The sequence below is a fragment of the Carassius gibelio genome, chromosome A23, assembly GCF_023724105.1.
Source record: "Carassius gibelio isolate Cgi1373 ecotype wild population from Czech Republic chromosome A23, carGib1.2-hapl.c, whole genome shotgun sequence".
Taxonomy (NCBI): domain Eukaryota; kingdom Metazoa; phylum Chordata; class Actinopteri; order Cypriniformes; family Cyprinidae; genus Carassius; species Carassius gibelio.
In genome coordinates this window covers 9,895,430-9,920,464 of record NC_068393.1, presented here as the reverse complement: position 1 = coordinate 9,920,464, position 25,035 = coordinate 9,895,430, and the positions used below count along the sequence as shown (strand labels likewise).

Genomic DNA, 25,035 nt, shown 5'->3' with positions numbered 1-25,035 from the left:
TCCTCTGTGAGATCCAATCTACAGTAATGTAGCCTAATGAAAATAAAGTTTCCTGCAATTTTGTATTACTGTATCTGCACCCTTAAAAACTGTAATCTCACTTATCTCTAGGCAATAGAGTAAATCTGTGTATTTGTTAGGTTTGTGTGTCATGATGTGAATGAGGCTTAAGTTTGATTAAAAAAAAAAAAGGAATAAAATATATTTTTGTTTAGTGGAGGTTTGAGATTCGTGTTTAAATTTGTTCTCAATCTTAAAACTCATTCATACTACGTTTTTGTGCAAATAAACTTGACCTGCATTATAACCCTTTAAATGAAAGTGCTACAAATGGTTATTCGATGTAAATATCATGCAGTAATCAATAGCTGAGTGCAGCGCTCTGTCTGCACTGCATGACACTGCAGTTGCTGCAATGCTTAGAATGACATTTCATTCAGCCAATCAGATACTTCCTTACGCACGTACGTGACCAATAGGAAAACGGCTGACAGGATACAGGAAGTCTCGTGCCACTTGTTTGCCAGTCGGTCTGCACATAGACATATAAATAGCTAGACGCCTCATTGGCCGCTCGACCGCACGTCAACGTCGCCGCCATATTGGAGCGGGCAACTCTCATAACTCTCACATCAGGACAGAAGAAAACATACCTGACTCATCGACAGATTGGACACCTACAAACCGTCACACGATAATAAAAACAGATCTCGGGGTGTTATCTTTCACAGGTAAGACTTAGCTGTTCTTTCTCGATGTTTTTTGGTCATTTTTACATTATGTTGACAGCTTAATTAACCACAAGTGTCAGACGATTAATAATATCGCTAGCGTAGTTAGCAGAGAAAGCTGATACTTTATAAGAATTCAAAGTTTAAATGAATTCTTATTACGTTTTAACTTATATTGCCGTTTATATAATAAACGAAATGGTGTTATGAGCACAATATACAGAGTGAGCCCTTTGACTGTCTAGATTAATGATGGAGCTAAAGCTTCTCTCTTTAATTTCACTACCGTTACTTATTTACAAAGATTAAGTGGTTACACTTTAGAATAATGGTCATTTAGTTAATGTTAGTTAATACATTAATGAACATGAAAAAACAATGAACAATACATTTATTAGATTAGATTAGATTCAATTTTATTGTCACTGCACATGTAGGTACAAGGCAACGAAATGCAGTTAGCATCTAACCAGAAGTGCAATAAGCAGTAAGTACAGAATAAAGGTCTATAATATGTACAATAACTATACAGGTAAGTATTATGGACATAATATAGATATTAAATACTATAAGCACGATATATAGATAGGTGAACTATGAACATACTATACAGATGGGCTATGTAAAAGTGTATGTACACTATAGGCAGAACTATGAACATAATTTACAGTATTGCAATGGACAGTAAAGTGCATAGAAAATATTTCAGTGTGCAAATGGATTATACAGTGTTCCTGGATGAACAGGCAGTAGTGCAAGTAATAACAAGTTACTGTTTTTTGCTTGTTGTGAAAAAATAAATAAATCAGAGTGTTGAAGAGGGGGAGGAGTCTATGTGTGGTGTGGGGGGTGTTGAGGGGTGTCAGAGGGCAGAGTTCAGCAAGGAGACAGCTTTAGGGAAAAAGCTGTTCCTGAATCTTGCGGTCCTTGTCCACAGGCTCCTGAAACGGCTCCCGGAGGGGAGGAGGTTAAATATTACTGTATTTATTAATCTTTGTTCATGTTAGTTAATGAAAATACAGTTTTTCATTGTTAGCACAACTTTTGATTTAAATAATGCATTAGTAAATGTTGAATTGAACATCAACTAAGATTAATAAATGCTGTAGAAGGATTGTTCTGGCTTAGATCATGTTAACTAAAGTAGTTAACTAATGTTAACTAATGGACCGTTATTCAAAAGTGATACTGATTAAGTTTATCATCACTTGATTATAAGGATTTCATTGCTTTTCATAAAACTGTGAACTGATTCTATGTATTATTTTTTCTTCCCTTTTAGCCATTTGCAAACAGGACAAGGACAGCCTTAAGGAAAGCTGAGGAAAGCTGTTCTCTGCATTTCCAAGAGACAAGACTATACCTCCCTAGACTAGTGTTGTGTTTGTACTAAACTCAGAGCAGCCCTGAATGAATCGACACAACGACCCAGCTCATATTCTAATACTATAGACTACATTTAAAAAGCTTTGCACAGGCTGTTTAATGCTGATCATGTTCTGCGTGCGTCTTTACACAAAAACTACATGATGTTAATAGACTAGAAATGAAAAACACAGGAACTCATAGTGAATCCAGCTGCAATAGCATGATAAATCCATTGTGATGTTGTTATAATTATTATTAATTTTGATTAATATCAAGTTTTTGAGGGGAGCATCTCATATTCTGGTCTGTGATAAACATAACTATACTTTGAGATTTTGTGGTACAAGGTAAACCTCACACCCAAACATTCATATGTGTTAACATACATGGAAAAATAAATCACTGTTTCAAAATGTGTGTTTTCTGCATGAGTGTGTGTAATGTTAATTATAGAACATATACATACACACACACACACACATATATATATATATATATATTATACATGTATATATTATACTTAAGGAGCTCATTAATTAAACACAATTTGGAACTCATGTCCACAATTTTTTTGTATTATGTCTTAATTTGATTAATAATTATTAAACAAATAGTATTTTAAAATTACATTTCAATTTTTTTTTATTTTACTCTTTAATTAACTATACATTTATTCTTCATTTTTGTCTATTCTGTATTATTCCACCCTTGATATTACATATTCTTCTTGCTATTGTTAACCTATTGTTGTTAAGTTATTTATTATGGTATTATTTATATTATACAAATAATTTTATACTATTATAAATCTATTATTTCGAATGTGTTATTGTAGCATTGTACTCGCTTTTCATATTATTCACTTTACTTTAAGTTGAACTACATGTACTTTTTAATATAACATATCACTTTTCTACTGTGCACTGTATCAGTGCATATTTTCATCTTCACTGGAACCATAGCTTTATCAGTTACATGTGTTGTTATTTGTTGTGGAGTTCATCTGTAGGCTATAGTGTCACTTTTTGATTTGTATTTACTTGTTTTATTACATTTTCTCAACAATAGTAAATTACTAGTGTTTAAAGATGTATTACTTAGATTTTATCACAGAATTTCAAAGGGAATGAGCTGTGTTCTGATCTGAGCCACGAAAGAGAGAAAAAAAGTAAGAAAAATGTTGGCATTGAACACAGAGAAAGCAATAAAACAACTACATTTCATTTTATGTATGTTCAAATTAAATTACATGCATATGTCACAGTTATACTAAATTAACATTAGAATTTTAAACCGAAAATAATCAACGAAATCAACAAGTGAGACAAATGTGAGCTTTCACAATTCCTTACGAAAATTAATAATTTTCCAAACCTAACTTAATAACTGGAGGCAAAGTTTTTGACAGCACATATATCACAAACCTGAAATCGGTTGATAAATGTGAACGTTATCGTGTTTTTATTCAGAAAAAACCGCAGCTCCCCGTTTACCTCCATGTATTTTTAAGGCAGTCTTGCCCTCACTAACATGGCGGACGCGTTGACGTATCGCAGCAACGGCTCAGAGCGACCAATGAGGCGTCTAGTTATTTATATGTCTATGGGTCTGCAGCTCTTCAGCCTCATATCTGCTGCTGCAAACCCCACGAAAGACTACACGTATCCACCGGTATGATGCGCTTTTGTTACAGCATGCTGTTGTCGGATTTATAGCGGCGAGATACGTTTAAATGCTTCTAGGAAACAAAATGCGCAGTCACTGTTGAGCTTGAGCTGTTTAAAGGGCAGCTAATGCTAATTTAATGAATCAAACAATGTAAATAAGGTTACATTTTCAACCTGGCGGTGAATCTGTGGTAATTGTAGTACTATACTATAGCTGAAGATAATATGTAAACGTATATTTGTACAAATACAAGCCAGTTGGTGTCTTCTGAAGCCAGCTGGAGTGCTGTTAAATCTTGCTGAGTAACTGTAACTCACATCTTTAAGCTTCATGTTGTTTTTCAGCTGTGTGGTAAAGATGAGCACTGAGCTCTTTGATAAACCTGTTTTATATGAATTCAGAGATCTCTTGAGATGATGTTGTGTGTTTTCTCTGTTTGTGTGGTCTGTCCAGCAGTGAGGATGTCGTCTGGAGCTCTGTTCCCCAGTCTGGTGTCTGGCTCCCGCAGCTCGTCCAGTAAATATCTGGTGGAGTTCAGGGCCGGTAAGATGACCCTGAAGGGCAGCACAGTGACCCCGGACAAGCGCAAAGGCATGGTCTACGTCCAGCAGACAGACGACTCGCTCATCCACTTCTGCTGGAAGGACAGGACCTCTGGAAATGTGGAGGATGTGAGGACTTTTTACTGTTAGCACGCAACTGAGGATGGTTTATGTGGATATATTGAAGTCTTGATTGTTGATTTTGTGTTTTAGGATCTGATAATATTCCCGGATGACTGTGAGTTCAAGCGGGTGAACCAGTGCACTACAGGACGCGTGTATGTGCTGAAGTTCAAGGCCGGCTCTAAAAGGCTCTTCTTTTGGATGCAGGTGAGTAAAAGATTGCAGCGATTTTGCTTTGCTTTGTCAGAATATAATGAAATGATGCACGCCTGATTGTGAGACCTGATCAGCTGGAGTCTTATTTGTGCTCGCTGCTCCATCTCTCTAAAGGAGCCGAAAACAGATAAAGATGAGGAGTACTGTCGCAAAGTCAATGAGTACATCAACAACCCGCCCATCCCAGGCGCCCTGGGCAGCGGAGGAGGAGGAGGCCACGAACTCTCTGCTCTTGGTGGTGAGTGAAACATGCGTCTCCCTTTGGGCCTGACCCAAGACCCACATGTGCAGTTTTGACCACTTGAGAGCTTTTATACATTCATACATGTTTTGTGTCCACAATCTTTTTTTATTCTTACATATCCAGTTAGTTTGTGAAATGTTGCGCATCATAGCCAATCAAATGTGTGCAGGCTGATCAGAATCTGCTCAGAATGCTGAATGCGTTTACTAGTTATGTTTCCATCATCCTGTTTTTATGCACATTTCTTTAAGGAGAAGGTGGTCTGCAAAGCCTCCTGGGTAATATGAGTCACAACCAACTCATGCAGCTGATTGGACCAACAGGACTGGGAGGACTTGGTGAGTTTTAGTATTAGTTATTTATATATATATATATATATATATATATATATATATATATATATATATATATATATATATATATATATATAATACACACGTATGTACGGTTTAATTTTAATGTATTTTTTCAGGCGCTCTGGCTGGTCCAGGTCTGGCCGGTCTGTTGGGCAGCGGAGGTGCTGCTACCAGCAGCTCAACCTCGAGGCAAGTCTTTTAATTTCTCCATGCTTCGTCTTTTTATGTTGTTTTCACACATCTTGATTTAATTTATAATCCCTCTCCTGCACGCACAGCTCTCGGAGCCCATCAGCAGCAGCCACTCCCTCCTCTGGATCGGCCGCCCGGCTCAGCTCCACCCAGGCACCCACCACACCTGTGACTCCTGCTGCCACCTCCACCGGCTCGCCCACAGTGACCCCCACCACCCCTGCTGCCCAGACTCCCTCTGTGCCTGCGGGACCCCCCTCCAGCACGCAGCCCATCCAGCTGAGTGACCTCCAGAGCATCCTGGCCACCATGAATGTGCCTGCCATGGCCGCAGAGGGGCCAGGAGGTGAGACTCTGATAACTGATGTCCCTTTTATTTGATTTTCACCCACTTTTCTCATCCTCTAATATGTTGTCCATTGCTCTTCTGCAGTGGACTTGGCGAGTGTGTTGACCCCTGATGTCATGGCTCCTATTCTGGCTAACCCTGAGGTGCAGCAGAGACTGCTGCCGTACCTGCCGTCAGGAGAGTCGCTCCCGCAGAGCGCCGAAGAGATCCAGAACACACTGACCTCTCCACAGTTTCAGCAGGTCACACTCATGCTCGTAATGCACTGAGATGAAGGGCTGTCCCAGTATAGTGTTATTGATGATAACCATATTGTGTTCAAATTCTGGGTATGATTATGTTGTGCTTCAAACTTAATCTAATGGGATTCACCAAAGTTAATATTAAAATGTATGGTTCCAGTCCTCATTGTTATCGCCTTAAATATTTGCCTTGGGCTTGTTGAGAGCCTGCTTTGATGTAAACAGGCCGTGCGTCTGTGTCTGTGCAGGCGATGAGTATGTTCAGCAGTGCTCTGGCCTCGGGTCAGCTCGGTCCTCTCATGAATCAGTTTGGTCTCCCCTCTGAAGCAGTGGACGCAGCTAATAAAGGAGGTGAGATGTGCAGCACGGCCATCAATCAACATACCATCTGAATTCAAATTTATATGCATTTCTTAAGTTGAAGTTTTCATCACTTGTATTAACTATTTCAAGTATAACTAGTTCTGTACCCACAAGCACTCATTTGCTCTGTCGTGGTGTTTAGATGTGGAGGCGTTTGCTAAGGCCATGGAGGGCAGTGATGGCAAGACAGATGACGGCGATCCCAAAGACAAGAAAGATGACGACGAGGACATGAGCTTGGATTAGAACAACCTTCTGAACACAATCATCTCTCTGAAGTGTGTCTCGTGTTCGTCTGGGTCGTCTGCTTGTACTCACTCATTGATTCACAGATGTGTTTTCTATGTCCAAAGCTACACTATTAAACATTCAACTCTGTAATTCCATCTTGTGCCATGCAACATAAAATAAATGTTTATTGCCAAATAAAAATACAGCTGAGGATATCTGACAAAATATAAAAAGTGACAAAAATATTTTCATCTCGAGTGATTTTATATAATACACAATGAATCACTATGGCACAAGGAAATTCACATTTAATTGCCCTCCAGTGTTTTAATACAACTAAATACACCCATAAAACCCATTTGATCATGATCGTATCAATGAAATGTATTAATTAAAGCTAAAACTATATGAACCCAGTGCCAATCCATCCCTGTATTCCTCTGGTCCCTGCAGTTCTCAACATTAGGTTACCAGTAGTGTCTCATCACTTGCAGTGCTTTTTAATAAAGTTACATTAACAGATGTCATGAAAGTGAAGCTAAATACTGGTTTAGTTTAAATGCTAAGCAAACCCACCACCTGCTGATTTGATAGTGTGAGTGTGGTCTATAGTGCAGGGCAGCCCTGAGTCCCCACAGATCCAGACACTGACACAGGTTTGGACAGCATGACAGGCCTGTGGTTCAGGACGGTTTCCCTCACACATCCGTGGAAAGAGAGGACAGTGGGTGGGAGACCTGGCACCGCTACAGAATCTGCACACCAGAGGACAGCAGGCTTATGTCAACACTGATCATCATTCCTCAGTCGTTCACATTTCAATACATTTGCAATTGTGGACAGTGTGCGGGATTTATTCTTTGTTGTTTTAAAAATGCTCATTCTTGATTTGCCAGCTGCATGTTCTCTGTCAGGAATTGTAAACGTTGCTTTGGTAGTGTTCAGATGTCATACCTGGCACGCCGCCCAGATAAACGTTCTCCTCGTCCCCGTTCGATCGGCTCTGTTTGGGACCCACTCCATGTTCAGTCGCCGCATCCACATGTAGCTGGATGACGTTGTTCTTCTTCACAACTAAAATTTTTTTCAGAATAATGTTGTTGAACAGTAGAAAGATATTCGCGCAGGGTTGAAACAACATGAGTTTGAGTAACTGGGTGAACTAACCACATCTGACCTGTGTCCAAGTATTTTTATACTGTTTGTTGCCACAATTTGTTTCCCCCTTATTTCTAAAATACTATCTGGAATATTATTTCACTTGTTTGAACACTTGAATTATCAGTAACTTGAATTGAGACATATCTAGTATTTTAGAAGTCTAGTAATAATAATAAACAGTTCATCGATCAGTACTTTTTACTTTTAACACTGAAGCACGCTAAAAAATAACGTACTTTTACACAAGTACAATTTAATATGAGCACTTTTACTAAAGTACTAGATTTATGTACTTCGTCCACCATTGGAGAAATATAACTAACCTTAAGTTCTAAATGCCTTTGGTTTCCAAATAAAATAAATACAAACAACCCCATTTTATAAATTCTGACCCCAAGTAACATGCATTTTTTCAAACAGACCACAAGTGTTCATGTTTTTCAAGACTCACTTGCAATAGTGTGCCAACCTCCGTCACAGAGAGACTCTTCTGGTGTGAGACTGACTGAAAACTCTCCACTGCTGCTGGTCACCAACACAGTCACCTGCGCAGAACAAACAGACACTTCAAACTGCTGTACGGACTCGTCCCACTGACCTTCAGGGAGCAGCACCAAACCTAAAAGAAATATGTTGATATTCTCTGAACTCTCCTTTGAAAATGATTGAACCTCGTAAGAGTTACGGGGAACTTATTTCATGTATATGTGTGAGTGCATGTGTGTCACCTGGCCCTGGTTTAGGTAGAGACTCAGATGTTGAGTTTTATTGGCTCCAGTGTGCAGCAGGAGCCCAGAGTCTGAAACCAGACGGACCTCCAATTGGATCTCGAGGTCCTGGTCTAACACCAGCGATTCGTCTAACATGAGAGAGAGGTGCGATAAACAAGGTGTATTTTCCACCATCTTTGTGAATGAAATCTGAAGTGTGTCTGATCTGATGGTTTGACTGATTGCTCACCGATGGTCAGATATCCTCCCTGGCTGGAGAAGTAAACCCCGGGCTGGAGGGGCTGCTGGTAACAGGGTGTCACTCCCACACTGTGAGAGGGGCTCTGTGACGGCACCTCGTTCAGCTTCAGATCCCGCACACAGCCAACGAAACCATCCTGAAAGAGAGAAATGGATAGAAAGAAAAGTCTCATCACATTACAAAGGTGCATCTCTGTTCAGATCTGTACAGAAATATGATTTCATACTAGCAAAACAATATTATATTAAAACAATATTCAAAATGTTTTTATTACGTTCTTATGATTAAATATTAACAAAATAATACAATATTAAACAATATAATATTCACAATAAAATAAACATATTTATGTTCGTACTAAAACAATGTGGTAACTTTTGTTTTTTACGATAACATAAAACAACCTTTGTGTATTTCATTTAATATAAAAAATACGGCAGTAAAAATAGTTCAAGGTAATTAAAAAAAGAGACCGTTATCTAAAATCGCTGTGTGTACTTATTAGAGCATCGCATTACTAGATTAGCAACATACTGACATCAGAATTAATTGTGAATCGAATCTCTTGTAGGCTTTGCATTATTTAATACAATTTTATAAAAGTTTGTCAAATAAAACGTGATGGATCAAGACCCGTATTTCAAATAAAATAGAAATAGCAATGAAATAGTTAATCTAATTATTCAATGTAATTTTTTTTTTTCCACCAACCATTTTTGATGCCAACATCAAAATCCTATTCAAATATATAATTATATATCATATAAAATCTTATAAAAATTAAATATATAATATTAAAATAAATGTGTGTGTTTGTTTTTAAAATAAAATATATATTTTTAATTAAAATAAAATAAAACGTGGTCTGAGAACAGCACTTCAATAAAAACAAAACAAGCAAAAAAAAACAAAACAAGCAGTGACACCATGGCAGTTGACTGGTTTTGAGCATGGTGTGGTGTGTAAGACAGTTTTTACCATAGCTGCGCTGTGGTCTGAGGGAAGTCCACCAATATAGAGCGGCGCACCAAACACACTCTTCCATCCGCCCTTCACCGTCTTCTCCTGAGGGTTGATGCCGTCCACTGTTAGATAAGCCTGGTCATCCTCCACTTTCACAAACACCTGCATCATTTCATTGTGAAAATTAGAGATATAGGGGAAAATAAAATCACAATTTGTCTAAAACATGTCTGTCCCACATACTAACCGTGTGCCACAGGCCATCGTTGTATTTCTTTTTGCTGCGTATGCTGGTCTTCCTCTTTCCGCTGTTGACTATTAGCATAAGATTTCCATCAAGCATAGAGAGTGTCATGATACTCTGGTCCTTCCCTCCTGCCACATGGAAAATCAGTCCACTCGAGGAGTGCACACGCACATCCACAGAGATGTGTGGCCTGCAGATAGTTTAACACAGGCATGTCATTTAGCAATTTATTGGTAAATAATTTATTTTTTTGGTCAGTGCTGCATATATTATGATGTTTTTCATACTAATTTCCCATTTTTTATATTTAGATTATACTTTGCTGTCATCTAGCACTCACTTTAATTTAATTTAAGAACACTTAAATGTAATCTCAAAATAAAAATAAAAATTCATAATGTACAATGTAATGTTGTGATGCCTAATTTCAGTTGAAGCATTTAAAACTACTGAATAAATTTTTTGCGTTTTATTTTTTTCAAAACAACAAAGTACAGAAATTTAATATTTAATATATTATGAGAATTTCAGCTGCACTAAAAGCAAGGGTTCGAACGGAGCTCTCTGCAGTGTGGACAACACAACTGTGAGATACCAAGAGGCAACTTGGGGTGGTGATGTCGGAGGGACATGGGTTCGAATCCACTGGTTGACACCAATGTGTCCCTGAGCAAGACACTTAACCTCTAGTTGCTCCAGAGGTGTGCGACCTCTGACATATATAGCAATTGTAAGTCGCTTTGGATAAAAGCGTCAGCTAAATGAATAAATGTAAATGTAAGTGTAAACTTGTTAAGGGGGAGGTGGATTGAGCCTCATCGCCCCTCTCAGGAACCTGATGACCAGGTCATGTTTCCCAAGAGACTTACCATCAACAGGATCATGGTGAGCTGCAATAGCAACCACACAGACCTTCAGGGTGGAATAAGACAGCCTTCATTCCAACCCTTCTGAAGAAAGGAAAGCACTGACACGATTGGGCATTTCCAGGGGTCTTCATGACATAAAGAATACCAAGTGATGAAGAGCATATGCGTGTCTTGTAGACAAGGCCCTAGTCAAAGTGATGGTAGCTACCACCTGATGTGGCAAGGTACCTAAACCTTATGTGACCCGTCCAGAACCCACTGATGTAGGTTCCAAATGTTCGGACGTGTGTGCCAGAGGGTGCCCCATCTCTGAGCTCCTTCCTCAAAGAGATTTGCCAGGGAGGGTCTGTCGCAAGGCGTACAAGTCTGCAGAACCAGGTCCAGTTGTAACCATAAGGACATGCTCTTGTCCTCCCTGATCTTACACAACATCTGTGCAAGAAGGCTCTCTGGGGGAAACCTATCTTGGCACAGGTCCAGCTGCCAGCTGTGTGCAAGAGGATCTGTGCCAAGGATGCCCTCAGTCAGGGAATAAAATAACTGGCAGTGGGAATTCTCTCGAGAGGCAACATGCAACACCCTGATGGTTGATGTATGCTACAGTCGCATTGTTGACCATATGGACCAAAACGTGCTTGTCCCTCAGCAGGGCCCTGAATCGGTGCAGAGCAAGCCATACTTCTAGCAACTTGAGGCCATTGACATACCACTGAAGTTGGGGTCCTGTCCAGAAGCCTGACACAGCATGTCCATTGCACATGGCACCCCAGCCTGAGGAAGAGGCATCTGGAGACAACATTCCTGGACACCCGTTCTAGGGGAACACCAGCCTATAAAAATTAGAGATCCAACCATGGGGTAAAGGATCGGCAGCAGGCCAGAGTAGGGCTGAAATGATTAGTCAACATTATTGACAATGTCGACAAAAAAAAAATTGTCTACCAATATTGGTAACACTTTATAATAACTGCATGCTATTAATCATTAGTTAAGCATTAGGAAACAGTTAATTCATCATTTATAAAGCATTAATAGACATTTATAAGCAGTTTATAAATAAAGATATAAATGCTTTAAAACCTGATTTAAAAGCATATCTATAATGTATTTAATAATTGTTTTTTCATACATTATTAATGATCAATTTATCATTTCTAAATTAAGTATAGCATTATGTACACACCAGTTATTAAGGAGTTGTCAGTGGTTCATAAGATCACTTAGAAATTGTAAGTAAATGATTAATAAACTATTAAAATGTGCATTCATACATCTTTTTATTTAGACATATATTAATAGTTACTTATAGTGTTAATAAATGGTTTATTAACATGTATTTCTACTGTAATTCAGGTTAAATTCATGTAGTTGTTAGTTAACTATTTTTGTGAGCTCATCTAAAGTGAGGACTATTTATGCCTTGTAAAGCTTTTACAAATGAGATTTAAAGGCTGTTAAAATTTCTATGTTCTGTATCACTGTGTTGTGTTTGTTTCTGTTTAGAAGATAACTGAGCATTTAAATATCCTTTATAAATGCTTTACAAGGCATAACTAGTCCTCACTTTAGATGAGCTCACATAAATAGTTAACTGACCACTACTAAATGCTTTATAACTACCTGAATTTACTACATTTCTTGTGATCTTATGAATCACTGGCAACTCCTAAATAACTGGTTTGTAAATAATGCTATACTTCATTGAGAAATGATAAATGGATCATAAATAAAGTATGAAATTACACATTATAGATATGCTTTTAAATCAAGAATAAAGCATTTATATCTGTATTTATAAGCTGATTATTACTGTCTATTAATGCTTTATAAATTATGTATTATCTGTTTACTAATGCTTAATTAATGATTAATAGTGTGCATTAATTAGTTGATTAAACATTCTAATAATTGTTAAATTATTAGATTAACAAAATAATAATTTGTTGCAGCCCTAGGCCAATGTGATGGTCACCTGGAGCATGCCCACCTCAGGACTGGGCCTTGAAGCCAGTGCTGAAGCAGTCTCATATGAAGCAACCCAAGCGGTATGACCGCTGCTGTGGATGCCATATACCCCAGGAGGCTCTGAAATAAATCCAGTGGGGCCAGGGGCAGAACAAAAAGAGAACGAGAACAAAAGTTTCTCCCCCAGCCTCCTCTGGCGGAAGGAGTGGTCTTGCTACCATCTCCTGAAGAACTGACTTCCCCATCTCCGGGTCGCCTGTCTCAGGAACGCTGCACGGCCTGACGCTTGGCAGGTTTGGGGGCAGAGACAGGCTACACCACTCTTCTGCGGCCATCTCCTTGCTGCGGCCAATAGCACCAGAACGGTTCCGGGCAGTTAAAGGTGCCTTCCACAAACTGGACACTTCCTGATGCACCTCCGGGAAGAGAGGAACCGGAAGAGAGGATGCTGGTGATCAGCGTGTGCAACGTCCATGAACTGATCGTCCAGCCTTGAGTGTTCGGGACAGGGTGGAGGATTCCACTCAAGCCAAATGCTTTCAGTTGCCCGGGAAAGCATAGCTGTCATCTTGGGTTCAGACTCGGGCAACATTGGCGCTCCAGAGGGAGGCAACGCAGCTGAATCCTTATCTCCCGAGGACTCAAGCCCACCTTGTGATGTGATGATCGACATACAGACATCCTCAGGAGCCCCGAATGAGATGCTGGGAACCTGGTGAGAGGGCCCAGCAACCTCATCCAGAAGCTCCAGGTGCTATGAGAACATTAACCATCCACGAACGCAGTCTCATCATGATGAAAGCCCAGACACTTGACACAGCGATCGTGGCCGTCTCGAGGAGTCATATATCAACCACACCCAGAAACACATAGGCGGTATGACATCTTTAAAAAGACGCAAACAAACCCATATACTCTTTTAGAAAAAGATCTTTAAGAGGAGCTGAAGCGCTCAGGGGAACGCAGGAGCTGGAAGGAAGAAGGCAGGAAGCTCTTCAACGAACCGCTGTGTATTTTTGTGTGTGTGTGTTTTTAAATACTCACGCCTTGCTGAATGCTTGAGGCAGCAAATCAAATCTCAGATAGCTGTGGGAGGAGCCACTGAAGTGATGAGCGTCAACATCCTGGACGGACATCTCACCCTGACAAGAGTCACGTGCCATTCGACCTCTTGAGCGTCCATGAGGCTTATTCTGTACATTCACAAACGACACAAATTGCATTCAAATAATGATATTATTCGTTATTAAGAAAATTATATAATATTAAAAAGAAACTCTTTATGCATTATTGGAAAATTATTTCATACTACAAAAGAATATTATATTAAAACCAAATAATATTCAAAATAAATGAAATATTTATGTGCTGTTGTTAAAATAATTGTAATTTCTAGTTTGTTAATGTATTTTATTTAAGAAAAAAATAAAATAAAATAAAATACTTCTACATTTTTTTTAAATAGTACCTTTCGATTCTTTCTCTGTGGTGAGTCCAGTATTTCCAATGGGACTGAAGAGGAGGGGCAAACAAATGTGTATTTGCGTCCCTCTTGTGGTTTTGTCAAATCTTCAACAGTCTGGGGTTCATTAATTCTAAGAACACAATGTAGAAATTATAAGAGCTGATCTAACTGTAACTTTTCATAAAGCTTACACATTCAGGTATAAGACTGAATTGACCCTTTCTTAGCATTTCCTCCATTAATCTATTTCTAACACCCTCTTCATTGCTCGCTCTCTGCATCACACACCTCTTTATGAAGAAGTTACTGAGGCAGCCGGTGAGCTTGGTGGGGTCGTCTGACACGGGTATGCCGCCCAAATAAGTAATGTTAGACTGTAGCACCACGCTGAAGTTGCCCGTGCTGACAGTTCGATTCTCAAAAACATCATCTATATAAACCTGTAACCTAAACAAAGGCAGAAATGGTCACAAGCATGTACACTATTGTACATCTATAACAAATATATAGTGGCATACCCATCTGTGGTGCGGTAAAATGCAACATAGTGACTGTTGTCATCGTTGTACGTCTTCTGAGAACTGACTTCATTATTGCCAGCACGGACGACTACATGGCCATTCTTCAAGACCACCTGACACACATCACTCTGAGGGGACGGACACAAACACAGACTTTGACAATGGCTGCAAGTGTCTTCAGTAGAAATCACTAAAACACATCAGTTAAAATAGAGTCTGTTTGTTGTTTAATTTGCACCTGGCCTTGCCGGTAAAACATGAGCCCGTTTTGCTGATCTGTCCTGAAGCCGATTCCAGCGTAGAAGTTGTCTGGATATTCCACTACTTTGTTCGTGTCTATTTTCAAGCCCAGGTAACCTTCACCAGTGAAACGAACCTTGCGTGTAAACTGACACACAACGCAAACACGAATAAAAACACATGAGAAATCAGATATGGTGGAAATCACTATGGTTGGGAATCATAAGGAATTTACAGATTTTGTGGTTTTATTATTATTTTCATAACTCTGTTCTCATAGCGCCTTATGACTTATATAGCTTGTTCATATATAAAACAAATCATCATCTTGGGACTAACGGCAGTTAAACAAAGTGTACTTTCCTAAGTTAAAGCTTGGCCGTTTTCAAAGCAACTTTCATACTGGCCAGATTGCATTAAAAAAGACATTATGCAACTCTGTTCTAAAAGTTAATTTCTTGTATGTTGTGATGCACATCTCCATTTCAATGGTTTATCGAATGAAGGAAAGGGTTTAAGTGGACTAAATAACTGGAGAAAATATGTAATTAAAAAATAATAAACACAAATGGATGAATTATTCACAATAAGATCAATAACATGCATTTAGAAAATAGATCCACTTTGAAGAATTTTCTTGAAGTACATCAGGGCCTTTACCATAGCAGGATTCATGACTTCACACCTTGACTCTGGAGGACTCTTTTTTTCACAGTTAACTAAGCAAATGCAAGTATATTCCCTCATCGCACACATATGTTCCAGAATCATTAGCAGATTTCAATATACCCAACCTAAAGAAACAAGTATGATGACGCTCACCAGCAGGTCATCTGAACATCCAGAACTGATCCCTTCACTCTTCATGTTCTTTATTTCAACAAAGCTTCCCATGGCCTTTACAGTCCTGAAGCAGCCCTTTATGGAGCCGCGTTTAGGAAACATGCTCTTTAAACTGCAATGACATGTACACATAGTTAATTCCACCTCAGATCACCAGCCCTGTGTCCAGGTGCATCTAAATATCTGCATGGTCACCTCTCGGGCATCTGATCCTCTGGCACTCCACCCAGGAAATATCTTCCTGTGAAGTTGAGCTCGCTGCTGGTAAGGATGTACATCGTTTTGCGATCTAGTCTCACTAGCATTTCATTTTTACGAAGCTGAAAGACAATATCCAACTGCAAACAACAAACAGAAAACATTAAAACAAATTAACTAACTTAAAGAGATGAGCAGATAAGGAAAAAAAATGACTGGAATAAAGAGGGTTTTACTTACAGATTTCACATCTCCATTACTGATTTTCTCTTCTTGTCCTAGGAAAGTTAAGTTTCCATCAAGGTTATATAGGACTTTAAGAAGACCGTCTTGCACAGCTAAGCACACAAACTTATCCTGAGAAGGGAAAAGAATGACATTAACACCTATAACCTGCATCAAACGATCACAGATCCTAAGCTGCAGTCCATGTCTCACCTGTCTTTGTAACAACAGGAGAATGCCGTTTTGTGAGATGAGTTTGATAGACTGCTCAAGCTTATTGTTGTCCTTCAGAGTATCGAACAAAACCTCAACATAGCCTGAACCATCAAAATACTCTCCGTCAATTCCCCACGTGGGCGTATTGGCCAGCTTCTTTCTGTTAAAACACGTGAAACGATTTTACAAGGAATGCACTCTCGCAAAGAGGTTAACGCAGATTATATGATTGAATGAATAATCAATGAAACCCCTCTGACCGTGCACAAGGGCGGTCAGCTGTGGTGTTCGTTTGGAAGGTTTGCTCGAAGTTATAGAGGCTGATTATTTCTTGATTTAGACTTAATAACTCCAGGCAGCCCTTGAAGAAGTCAGGAGACGCAATGTTCAGATCCACTGGAAGCTGTGCGTTTGAGAGAAAGAGAGAGAACTTGTGAAATGTTTCGGAAAATCCACCAATGTTAAAATTAAGGATGACAAAAATCAATATCAATAAATCATTATCAATAAATGGCCAATTTTAAAACCCTATACCAGTTCAGTTCTGGTCACCTTTGGCTTGCTAATTTGGGTTTAAAAAACTATTAAAACTGAGTAATATTATTGATATGACTGCAATGACCCCATCGGATGATAATGACACTGTTTACTACTGCAAACCTGCTTTAATTGAATCAAATGTGTTTCATAATTGACTAACTTTGCAACACTGACAATGCTATTGAACTGAATTAAAACACTGATCTGACTTGTGCTGAATAACCACAATATTGTCTTCAGTGAAAAATTTTGCAACATCACTTTTCTATTAATTACGGTGAAGCTGCTTTGAAACAAATCAAAGATATGACAAAAATATGACTAAGAGGTGATAGCAAAGGTAATATAAACGTAAAAAGCATTAAATAGCCAATGTTTACCAAAGGCAATAAGCTAAAATAAATCTCTTATTTTAAGTGTCTTATGGTCACTAATGTTGTATTTAATTCTTCATAAATACAACAAAAACTGTAATTTTCTGAAATATTATTTTAATTTAAAATGGCTATCTTCTATCTGAATATATTTTAAAATGTAATTTATTCTTGTGATGCAAAGCTGATTTTCAGCATAATTACTCCAGTCATCAGTGTCCTATGATCCTTAATAAATCATTCTAATATGCTGATTTGCTGCTCAAGAAACATTTATTATTATCAATGCAGAAAACAGTTGCGTTGCTTCATAGTTTTGTGGAAACTTTGGTATGTTTTTCAGGATTCATTAATGAAATAAAGGGATTTATTTAAAATTGAAATGGTTTCTAACTTATAAAAACATCTTTACTGTCACTTTTGATCTATTTAATTCATCCTAGCAGATTAATTCAAGACTTGCTCAGGTGGTTTGCTCATTGGCTCAAAAGTGTCCACTACTAAGTGTTTAAGATATTCTGCTCCATACACAGGGGTTTTGTGTTACTCACAGTGAAATTGGTGGGATAAGCTCCAACATAAAACACAGTCTCTTTGGCTTGTAAGTTGAGCAGGCCTTTTTCTCCTTTTGCCTCCATTTTTTTTTTTATCCTACTTGTTTCATCGGAATCGATGTACATTTCTATCTGACCATACTGCAGAGTCCTGCACTCAAATACAGTAGAAGTAGAGTAAATACAGCTGGAAAATAATATCAGTGAAGTCAAAGCTCAACAGATATGTGACAGTAATAACGATGAGCACGTTTTCCCACCTCTCCAGGACAACTTTGTTGAAGAAAACCTTATTCACGTCCTCATCCATTAGCACATCCGCTGGTTTTCCTCCCAAATTAAAGTACCAGCGCAGCTTTGATCCTTCCAGCATCATTGCCATATAGTCTTTACTGGTCTACAGTACACATTCAGCACAGACACATGTGTTTATATTCTCACATATATAATTAGTCATGCACATAGTAACACATGCATAAAGCACAAAAGGTATAAGCTGAGGAAGTTGGCTTACGTTACTATTTCCGAGGTAGAAAACAAACTGGGGTTTGGTAGTAGCTTGGCGTTTTTTACGCGTGGCATCCGGAAGCTTGATGTACATGTGCAGTGATGTATAGGCTGCCAGGTCGGCAACATCACTGGGCGTCCTCACTTGTACTCCGGATTCACCATTAAACATCATTGACACTCTCACCTGAAGAACAGAAAGTTGAGTCATTGCCTGTAGCACCGCTGCAATCCGGGAAATCTAGTATCTGGAAAACTTTCTGAGGTCTGAAGAGCTGTACCTTCTTGGAAGCATTGCGAGTCAGTTCAATGAGCCGGCGGATTCTCTGGATGCTGTCGGAGATGTTGGACGGCTGAAATGAGGTGTTATGTAGTTGATCTAACTTCTCTATCAGCCGAGGAAGAGTGTCGCTCAGCGCCGTCACTGCAGGAACACACAAACACTTTGGAGATGATGTGAAAGCAAGATCACTCATGCTCTCTCAGGAGAGCTCCATCACACGCACCTGACGAATTGGCATCATTGAGAGCTCTGTTGAGATCATCGCTGGTGGCGTTTGAGTCTCCGTACTGCTTCTGCCATTCCTCCAGCTGCTTCTGAATCGGAGCCAGCGTGTTGCTAGCATTAGCCACCGTGTTGTTAGCCTGCTCCACCGCGCTCTTAGCTGCTGCGATGTCTTCTGCTATGTCTTCTGCATCATTTCAACGACAATGTTTCGGTCATGGTTTCGATTCAGTTAAGCTTGACAGACTCGAATATATGCAAAAGCGTTTAAAAGTTTGCAGGCAGTGTTTTTTATTTAAGTTGATTACTTTCATTCAGCCATCATGCATTAAATTGATCAAAAGTATATTTATAAGGTTTTAAAAGACTTCTATTTCAAGTAAATGTTATTTTGTACTTTCTATTCATCAAAAAGGATCTTATTTCTACAAAAATGTTTAGCAGTGCAATTGTTTTAAACATGAATATTAATAAGAAATGTTTCTTGAGCAGCAAATCAGCATATCAGAATGATTTCTGAAGGATCATGTGACTGAAGACTGGAGCAATGATGCTGGAAATTCAGCTTTGACTAAATTAGTTTAAAACATTAAAATAGAAAACAGAAAAATGTATACAGTTTTACTGATCAAATGATGAGCATAAGATTCTTCTTTCAAAAACATAAAACAATCTTACCAACCTCAAAATTTTAAACGCCTGTGTATTTATTTACAAGTAAGCTTGCTATTAGTTAGGCCACAATGAACACAATGAAGACCGAGGACTCTGAGCTCTGACCTCGGCTGATGTTGAGGCTATTCTGAATGTTCCTCAGGTCTTGGAGCGTTTTCTCTTTCTTCATTTCAGCATCCTGCAAACTTTTCTGTATGGAGTCCAAGCGTGGCTTTAGACCTGACAGAGATACAGTGATGGCCTGCATTAGATCGGCCGAGGCTCAAACCAACAAAGATGTACCTTGAAAGAAGCATTCGTTTGCTTTCCTTACTTTGACTGCTGTTATTCAGCTCCTCTGCTTCCTTCAGAAGCTCGATGCTCCGATTCTTCAGTTCAGCAGATTTCAGGGGCAGATCTGTGTCCTTTATGTTCTAGATCATATAAAGAAAGTTTTTGCCACTTACTCATGTCTGAAGAGCAATAAAGATGCATGCACAGATGAGGGAGTGTGTGGGTGACTGTACCTCCAAAGCCTCAGTAGCTGATTCATTAGCTTTCTTAGCAGCAGTCTCAGCTTCCAGAATGCGGTTTATAATGTCAGTGTGTGCGCGAGATGCGTTCAGAGCACGCTGTATGAAACCGTCTTGATTGGTGCCAGATATTAAACTGCACAACAACAAACACAAGGCCACGATATTACGTATAAAGATACATTTATCATATTATATTATCATTGGATATGAAATGTTATATAAATAAAATTGCTTTGCTAATTGGATTTTGTTGTGTACAATAATTACATAAAATATTTATTTAATTCAACAATTTTGTGGATCCCTGGCCTTTAATTATGTACACTGGAATAGATTGGCCATCAAACGCCCTGCTATCTTGCAAAGCCATTTTATGTTGAGCACTACAAAACAGTCAGACACCTGGAAAGATTATTGGCGAGCTGGTCCAGCATTTGAGCGTGTTTCTCTGCAGCCTCCACCAGGAGAGCGAATCCATGCACCTTCTCGGCTAGAGGCTTCCTCGCTCCATCCAACTGAGCAGCCAGACGCTCATAGTCCTGACAGAGAGCACACATCATCCAGAAACAGCACGCATGAGTACACGTATGTGCTCAGTGAGGCTCATTTATAGTACACAGAAATGTTTGATTTGATTGTGCATACACAAGCATACTGCTCCTGTGTATATGTACCTCTTTGGAGTCCTGGAGCATGGAGAGGAGGTCGTTGACCTGCGCCACATCATCCTCTGCCATCTGAAGCTGGTTCTCCACCTCCTCCTGCTTCTTCAGCAGGTTATTCACTAGGTTCTAGAAAAACAAATGTACTTATTCACATTGCAATAAAACTAATTCCTCTCCAACTCAAATCCCAATTTAACTTTCTCTGATGTGCTGTCAATTGAACTCTAATTCAAACTCTTAAAGAGCCACACAGATGGGAAATCAAAAATGACCTGTATTACAGTGTATGATGTAGCTGCCCATCAGTGTAAACAATGTGCAAAGTAATTAAACCAAAAGTACAACAAATCCCTTTTGTTGTGTTCACAACATTTTACTGATTACTGCTTTTCTAATCTCGGTGAGTACAAGGCGGGATTTTCAAAGCGTTTGGCCATAAAAGAGGGTTCATTACCAACTTTATTTAGAACAACGAGCATCTCCGAATCACAACGCGAAGTATGATTATGAAGTTATGTGTCTGTTTTCTCCCGAGCGTCTTATCAGTATGTGTGCTGTCTGCAGTCTGTCTGCGCTGATCGTCATGTACAAACACGTCATTAAAATGAAGTGTAACTCCGTGAATACTCAACGAAGAGACATGAGAGAGATATCTATAGAAAGCTTGACATGTCTACTTTAAAACTAAAAAAAGTGCTGCTAACAGATATTCTGTGATAAAGTAATCCATATGAAAACAACGCGATGTCTGTTTCATGTCTCCCTTCATTATATCTAATGAGACCACGCCCCCACACTGAACGCGCTATTCAGATTCAAACTGAAGCACGCGGCTTGAATACACCCACACAGAAGAAAAAGCAGCGAGACTGTTCAAGTTTTTTATTTTACTGTTTGCTTCGCGATGAGAGGAATAAGACATAATTCACCCCAAAAAGATGCTAACGCATTGTTTACCATGAAGGTGTGTGCGGGACAACCAATCCAAACTGACAATGTCAGTTGACCAATCAGAACACAGTATGCTACTGAAAGGTGGGGTTTAAGGAAACTGAAACTTTTGAACAGCTTTGCGCGAACCGTTTGGGGATCTAAGAGAATTGAGGTAATTTTAAAATGATATTTTGACAAAATGACAATGTTTTTTTACCTTGGATGGATTTAAACCTATTGTACAGGACTTATAAACAGTGATAGGAAGCTTAGAATTTTCATCTTACTGGCTCTTTAAATTTGGTATTTTGTTCCAATCCTGTGCATGTGCATGTGTTTGTATAAATACCTGCAGCTCCTCCAGGAGTTTCTGGTTGATATTGTTGGCCTCTGTGGCGTTTGCTGTGTTTTTGACGGCCTCGTTCATAGCGTCTCTCAGGTCCATCAGCTGCTGATTGAACTGGTTCAGTTTGTTTCTAATGTTCTCTGCCACTGCCTCATTATTCAGAGTCCGGTTTGCAATCTCATTTTTCACACGATCTATCACTACAGAGAGACAACAGCTGTGAAGGACAAGGTCTACCATCTTAAATACAGAAAAACACGTAGCACTTATAAATGTCCATACAAAAGTGCTGTTTTTTTTCCCCTATTTTTATTTATTCTAGATTTCTGTTCCTTTTTGTATAAGGTATTACAACTGTAGTTATATTTGTTTGTGAGATCATATGATGCATTATAATGTGCATTACAAAGCAGAGTTAATGCATTAAAATACTTCTATAGTTATGTACAGTAGAGTATAAAGGCTTCTAACCTTTTCCAATCCAAAATTAAGTATTTATAAAGGGTTATAGGCTTAGATAGTTTATAAAATGAAAGTCCCATGCATGCTTTTATACAATAAAATGAAAAAGGCTGAGGTCGGTGCACATTTAGACTCGTTCTGTCCTGTCACTCACACTTGTTGGCCTGGTCCAGCTCATTTTCTGATAGATTCCTCTGGAGGTCGAAGCCCCTGAAGCGCATGTCTCGGAGCATGGACTCCACCTCTGCTATTTTTCGAGCTAGCTCCTTTTCATCGATCACGTTGGTCTTGTTCTGCGCTGTCCGGTTCACCAGCAGTATAATGTCTGAGCAGATGCAGAAATGTTGTCAGCTGAACATGGCTGTAAAGTATAAAGTATAAAGGGTGAATGCAATGAGACGTAGCATTTTTTTCTTTGTCGTACTCTTACCTTGCACATCTCCCATGATGCCTTTGATGGATCCAAGCAGGTCTTGTGCTCTAGTGTGTGTGGCGTTAGTGTTGTCCTCTAAAGCATTGCCTTCCTTTTGTGTGACTGAGGCCTAAAACACAGACACACACAAAAAATTTTTAGGCAATATGGTTAAATGGTCCCTTTCAGACACTGACCATTTGAAAACATCAACAAGTGGATATTTAATCAGAATTGGTTTATCTAATGATATGTTGTCATACCTTCTCCTCTAACTCTTTAATATCCATGTCGCTGGTTTGCAGTTCGTCCTCCACCATATTGACCTGGTTCCTGCTCTTGTCCAGAGCGCTGTTGTAGTTTTTTATGGCATTCTGGGGCATACAGTTATAATTATAATACTATGCGTGAGGCAAATAGTACAATCTAAAAGTCCTAATACAGAGTCAGAGAGTGTTTATGTGTGTGTGTGTGTGTGAGAGAGAGACTCACTGCAGTGTCCTGAATAGACATGTTGAGACGGTTTAGTTGAGCCCAGGCGGTTGAGCTGACATTGAGGCTGCTCAGCTGATCAGCAATATACTGATAATGTTCGTTTATTTTGTCCAGATCCTCCAGCAGCACTATCACACAGCTGTCACAGGCTAAAAACATAATGCACAACATCATCTGATGTATGAACTGCAAACCACAACAAATATTGTTCACTTTACCTTTGTATTGATGAAGTAAATAAATGAATTAATGAGCGAGTAAATTAATTATCGACTCAATGGATCATTCAGTTATTAAGTGAGCGTATATATACTACCAGTCAAAAATTTGGGGTTGGTAAAATGTTTTTCAAAATTGTTTTCATTTCTGAGCATGTTCTTATGTTCACCAAGTCAATTTATTTGATTAAAAGATATTGCAATATTGTGAAATATTACTTCTTCAATTTAAAATAACTGTTTTCTATTTTAATATATTATAAAATGCACCATTACGTCAGTCTTCAGTGTCACATGATCCTTCAGAAATCATTCTAATATGCTGATTTGCTGCTCTACAAAAATGTAATATTATTATCAGTGTTCAAAACAGTTGAGCTGCTGAACATTTTTTTGTGGATTTTTTTTTTTAGGATTAAACGTCCAAAAGAACAGCATTGATTGGAAATAGAAATATTTTGAACATTACAAATGTCACCTTTGATCAATTTAATGCATCTATATGAATAAAAGGATTCATTTCTTTTACACACACACACAAATCTGACCGCAAATGTTTGAACGGTAGTGTAACTGATAACAAATGAGTGAGCAAATGGATGAATAAAAGAATCAATTAGCGAATGAATGAATCAGTAGGTAAAGATGAAGTGTGTCCCGTGATGCAGTACTCACGCTGACAGTGCACACTCGCTTCATGATGCACAGGGATGCTGTATTTATTAAGACACGTGTCACACTGCTTCCCCGTCAAACCTGCAGCACAATGACACTCTCCTGTGCGAGGGTCACAGCAGCCTCCTCTACACTCACACTCTACAGGCCACACACAAATACATCAATAAATCCACCTCATAATGTATCACATTCCCTCCTGCACGCTGTGTGTGTACATGTGTGTGTGTGACTCACTCTTGCAGCCATCAGGGCTGTAGCCCCAGTAACCTGGAGCACACTGGCGGCAGTTGGGTCCATTGACCCCGGGCTGACAGGCACACGTCCCGTTAACAGGGTCACAAGGCTGAACCAACGCCGCTGCTGCATCACAATCACACTTACGGCAACCAGAGCAGGATTCAAAGCCAAATGCCCAATCCTAAACAAACAAATAAAACACTTTTACCATCAACCTCTGAGACTAAAGAGCAGATGAAGACTAAACAGATGAGGACACATACCTCACAGCGGTCACAGAGGGCTCCCACCACACCAGGCTTACAGTGGCACTGTCCCGAGCGAGGGTCACAATGTGCAGTGCCACAAGGAGAACAGTTGCATCCTGGGTAATGCAGGTGGGAAATAACACAATCACGAGAACTCTTTG

The 25,035-nt window shown here is 39.1% G+C and overlaps 2 protein-coding genes across 5 annotated transcripts in view; one reads left to right on the top strand and one right to left on the bottom strand.

The window, feature by feature from the left end:
- The first annotated feature begins 479 nt into the window (after nucleotides 1-479).
- Nucleotides 480-6,870, top strand: LOC127944647 (proteasomal ubiquitin receptor ADRM1). 4 transcript variants are annotated; one of them, XM_052540739.1, is made up of 11 exons: nucleotides 480-537; nucleotides 3,713-3,770; nucleotides 4,221-4,438; nucleotides 4,523-4,639; nucleotides 4,763-4,886; nucleotides 5,147-5,230; nucleotides 5,365-5,437; nucleotides 5,527-5,786; nucleotides 5,874-6,031; nucleotides 6,280-6,382; nucleotides 6,537-6,870. In XM_052540739.1, the coding sequence occupies exons 3-11, from the start codon at nucleotides 4,229-4,231 to the stop codon at nucleotides 6,638-6,640; spliced, it is 1,233 nt and encodes a 410-aa protein (XP_052396699.1). In that variant the 5' UTR covers nucleotides 480-537; nucleotides 3,713-3,770; nucleotides 4,221-4,228; the 3' UTR covers nucleotides 6,641-6,870. The 4 variants fall into 4 exon arrangements, with proteins under 4 accessions (XP_052396699.1, XP_052396696.1, XP_052396697.1 ...); XM_052540736.1 differs by having other exon boundaries at nucleotides 5,144-5,230; XM_052540737.1 differs by having other exon boundaries at nucleotides 520-537; nucleotides 4,224-4,438; nucleotides 5,144-5,230.
- The window catches only part of LOC127944646 (laminin subunit alpha-5-like), a 64,193-nt gene continuing 45,940 nt past the window's right edge, over nucleotides 6,783-25,035 (bottom strand). The window contains exons 46-80 of the mRNA XM_052540735.1: nucleotides 24,890-24,990; nucleotides 24,624-24,807; nucleotides 24,387-24,527; nucleotides 23,491-23,642; nucleotides 23,262-23,372; nucleotides 23,017-23,128; nucleotides 22,741-22,911; nucleotides 22,128-22,324; nucleotides 20,855-20,971; nucleotides 20,583-20,719; nucleotides 20,172-20,313; nucleotides 19,979-20,078; nucleotides 19,771-19,884; nucleotides 18,992-19,177; nucleotides 18,767-18,909; nucleotides 18,493-18,672; nucleotides 18,239-18,375; nucleotides 17,976-18,129; nucleotides 16,771-16,913; nucleotides 16,508-16,670; nucleotides 16,310-16,426; nucleotides 16,067-16,209; nucleotides 15,851-15,983; nucleotides 15,027-15,176; nucleotides 14,786-14,916; nucleotides 14,556-14,714; nucleotides 14,271-14,397; nucleotides 13,847-13,995; nucleotides 9,969-10,158; nucleotides 9,737-9,883; nucleotides 8,747-8,894; nucleotides 8,515-8,645; nucleotides 8,238-8,331; nucleotides 7,580-7,699; nucleotides 6,783-7,380 (exon numbers count right to left, since the gene is read on the bottom strand). Of these exons, the coding sequence (XP_052396695.1) occupies nucleotides 7,232-7,380; nucleotides 7,580-7,699; nucleotides 8,238-8,331; nucleotides 8,515-8,645; nucleotides 8,747-8,894; nucleotides 9,737-9,883; nucleotides 9,969-10,158; nucleotides 13,847-13,995; nucleotides 14,271-14,397; nucleotides 14,556-14,714; nucleotides 14,786-14,916; nucleotides 15,027-15,176; nucleotides 15,851-15,983; nucleotides 16,067-16,209; nucleotides 16,310-16,426; nucleotides 16,508-16,670; nucleotides 16,771-16,913; nucleotides 17,976-18,129; nucleotides 18,239-18,375; nucleotides 18,493-18,672; nucleotides 18,767-18,909; nucleotides 18,992-19,177; nucleotides 19,771-19,884; nucleotides 19,979-20,078; nucleotides 20,172-20,313; nucleotides 20,583-20,719; nucleotides 20,855-20,971; nucleotides 22,128-22,324; nucleotides 22,741-22,911; nucleotides 23,017-23,128; nucleotides 23,262-23,372; nucleotides 23,491-23,642; nucleotides 24,387-24,527; nucleotides 24,624-24,807; nucleotides 24,890-24,990 (4,973 nt within the window). The 3' untranslated portion in view covers nucleotides 6,783-7,231. The remainder of the gene's footprint in view (nucleotides 7,381-7,579; nucleotides 7,700-8,237; nucleotides 8,332-8,514; nucleotides 8,646-8,746; nucleotides 8,895-9,736; nucleotides 9,884-9,968; nucleotides 10,159-13,846; nucleotides 13,996-14,270; nucleotides 14,398-14,555; nucleotides 14,715-14,785; nucleotides 14,917-15,026; nucleotides 15,177-15,850; nucleotides 15,984-16,066; nucleotides 16,210-16,309; nucleotides 16,427-16,507; nucleotides 16,671-16,770; nucleotides 16,914-17,975; nucleotides 18,130-18,238; nucleotides 18,376-18,492; nucleotides 18,673-18,766; nucleotides 18,910-18,991; nucleotides 19,178-19,770; nucleotides 19,885-19,978; nucleotides 20,079-20,171; nucleotides 20,314-20,582; nucleotides 20,720-20,854; nucleotides 20,972-22,127; nucleotides 22,325-22,740; nucleotides 22,912-23,016; nucleotides 23,129-23,261; nucleotides 23,373-23,490; nucleotides 23,643-24,386; nucleotides 24,528-24,623; nucleotides 24,808-24,889; nucleotides 24,991-25,035) is intronic.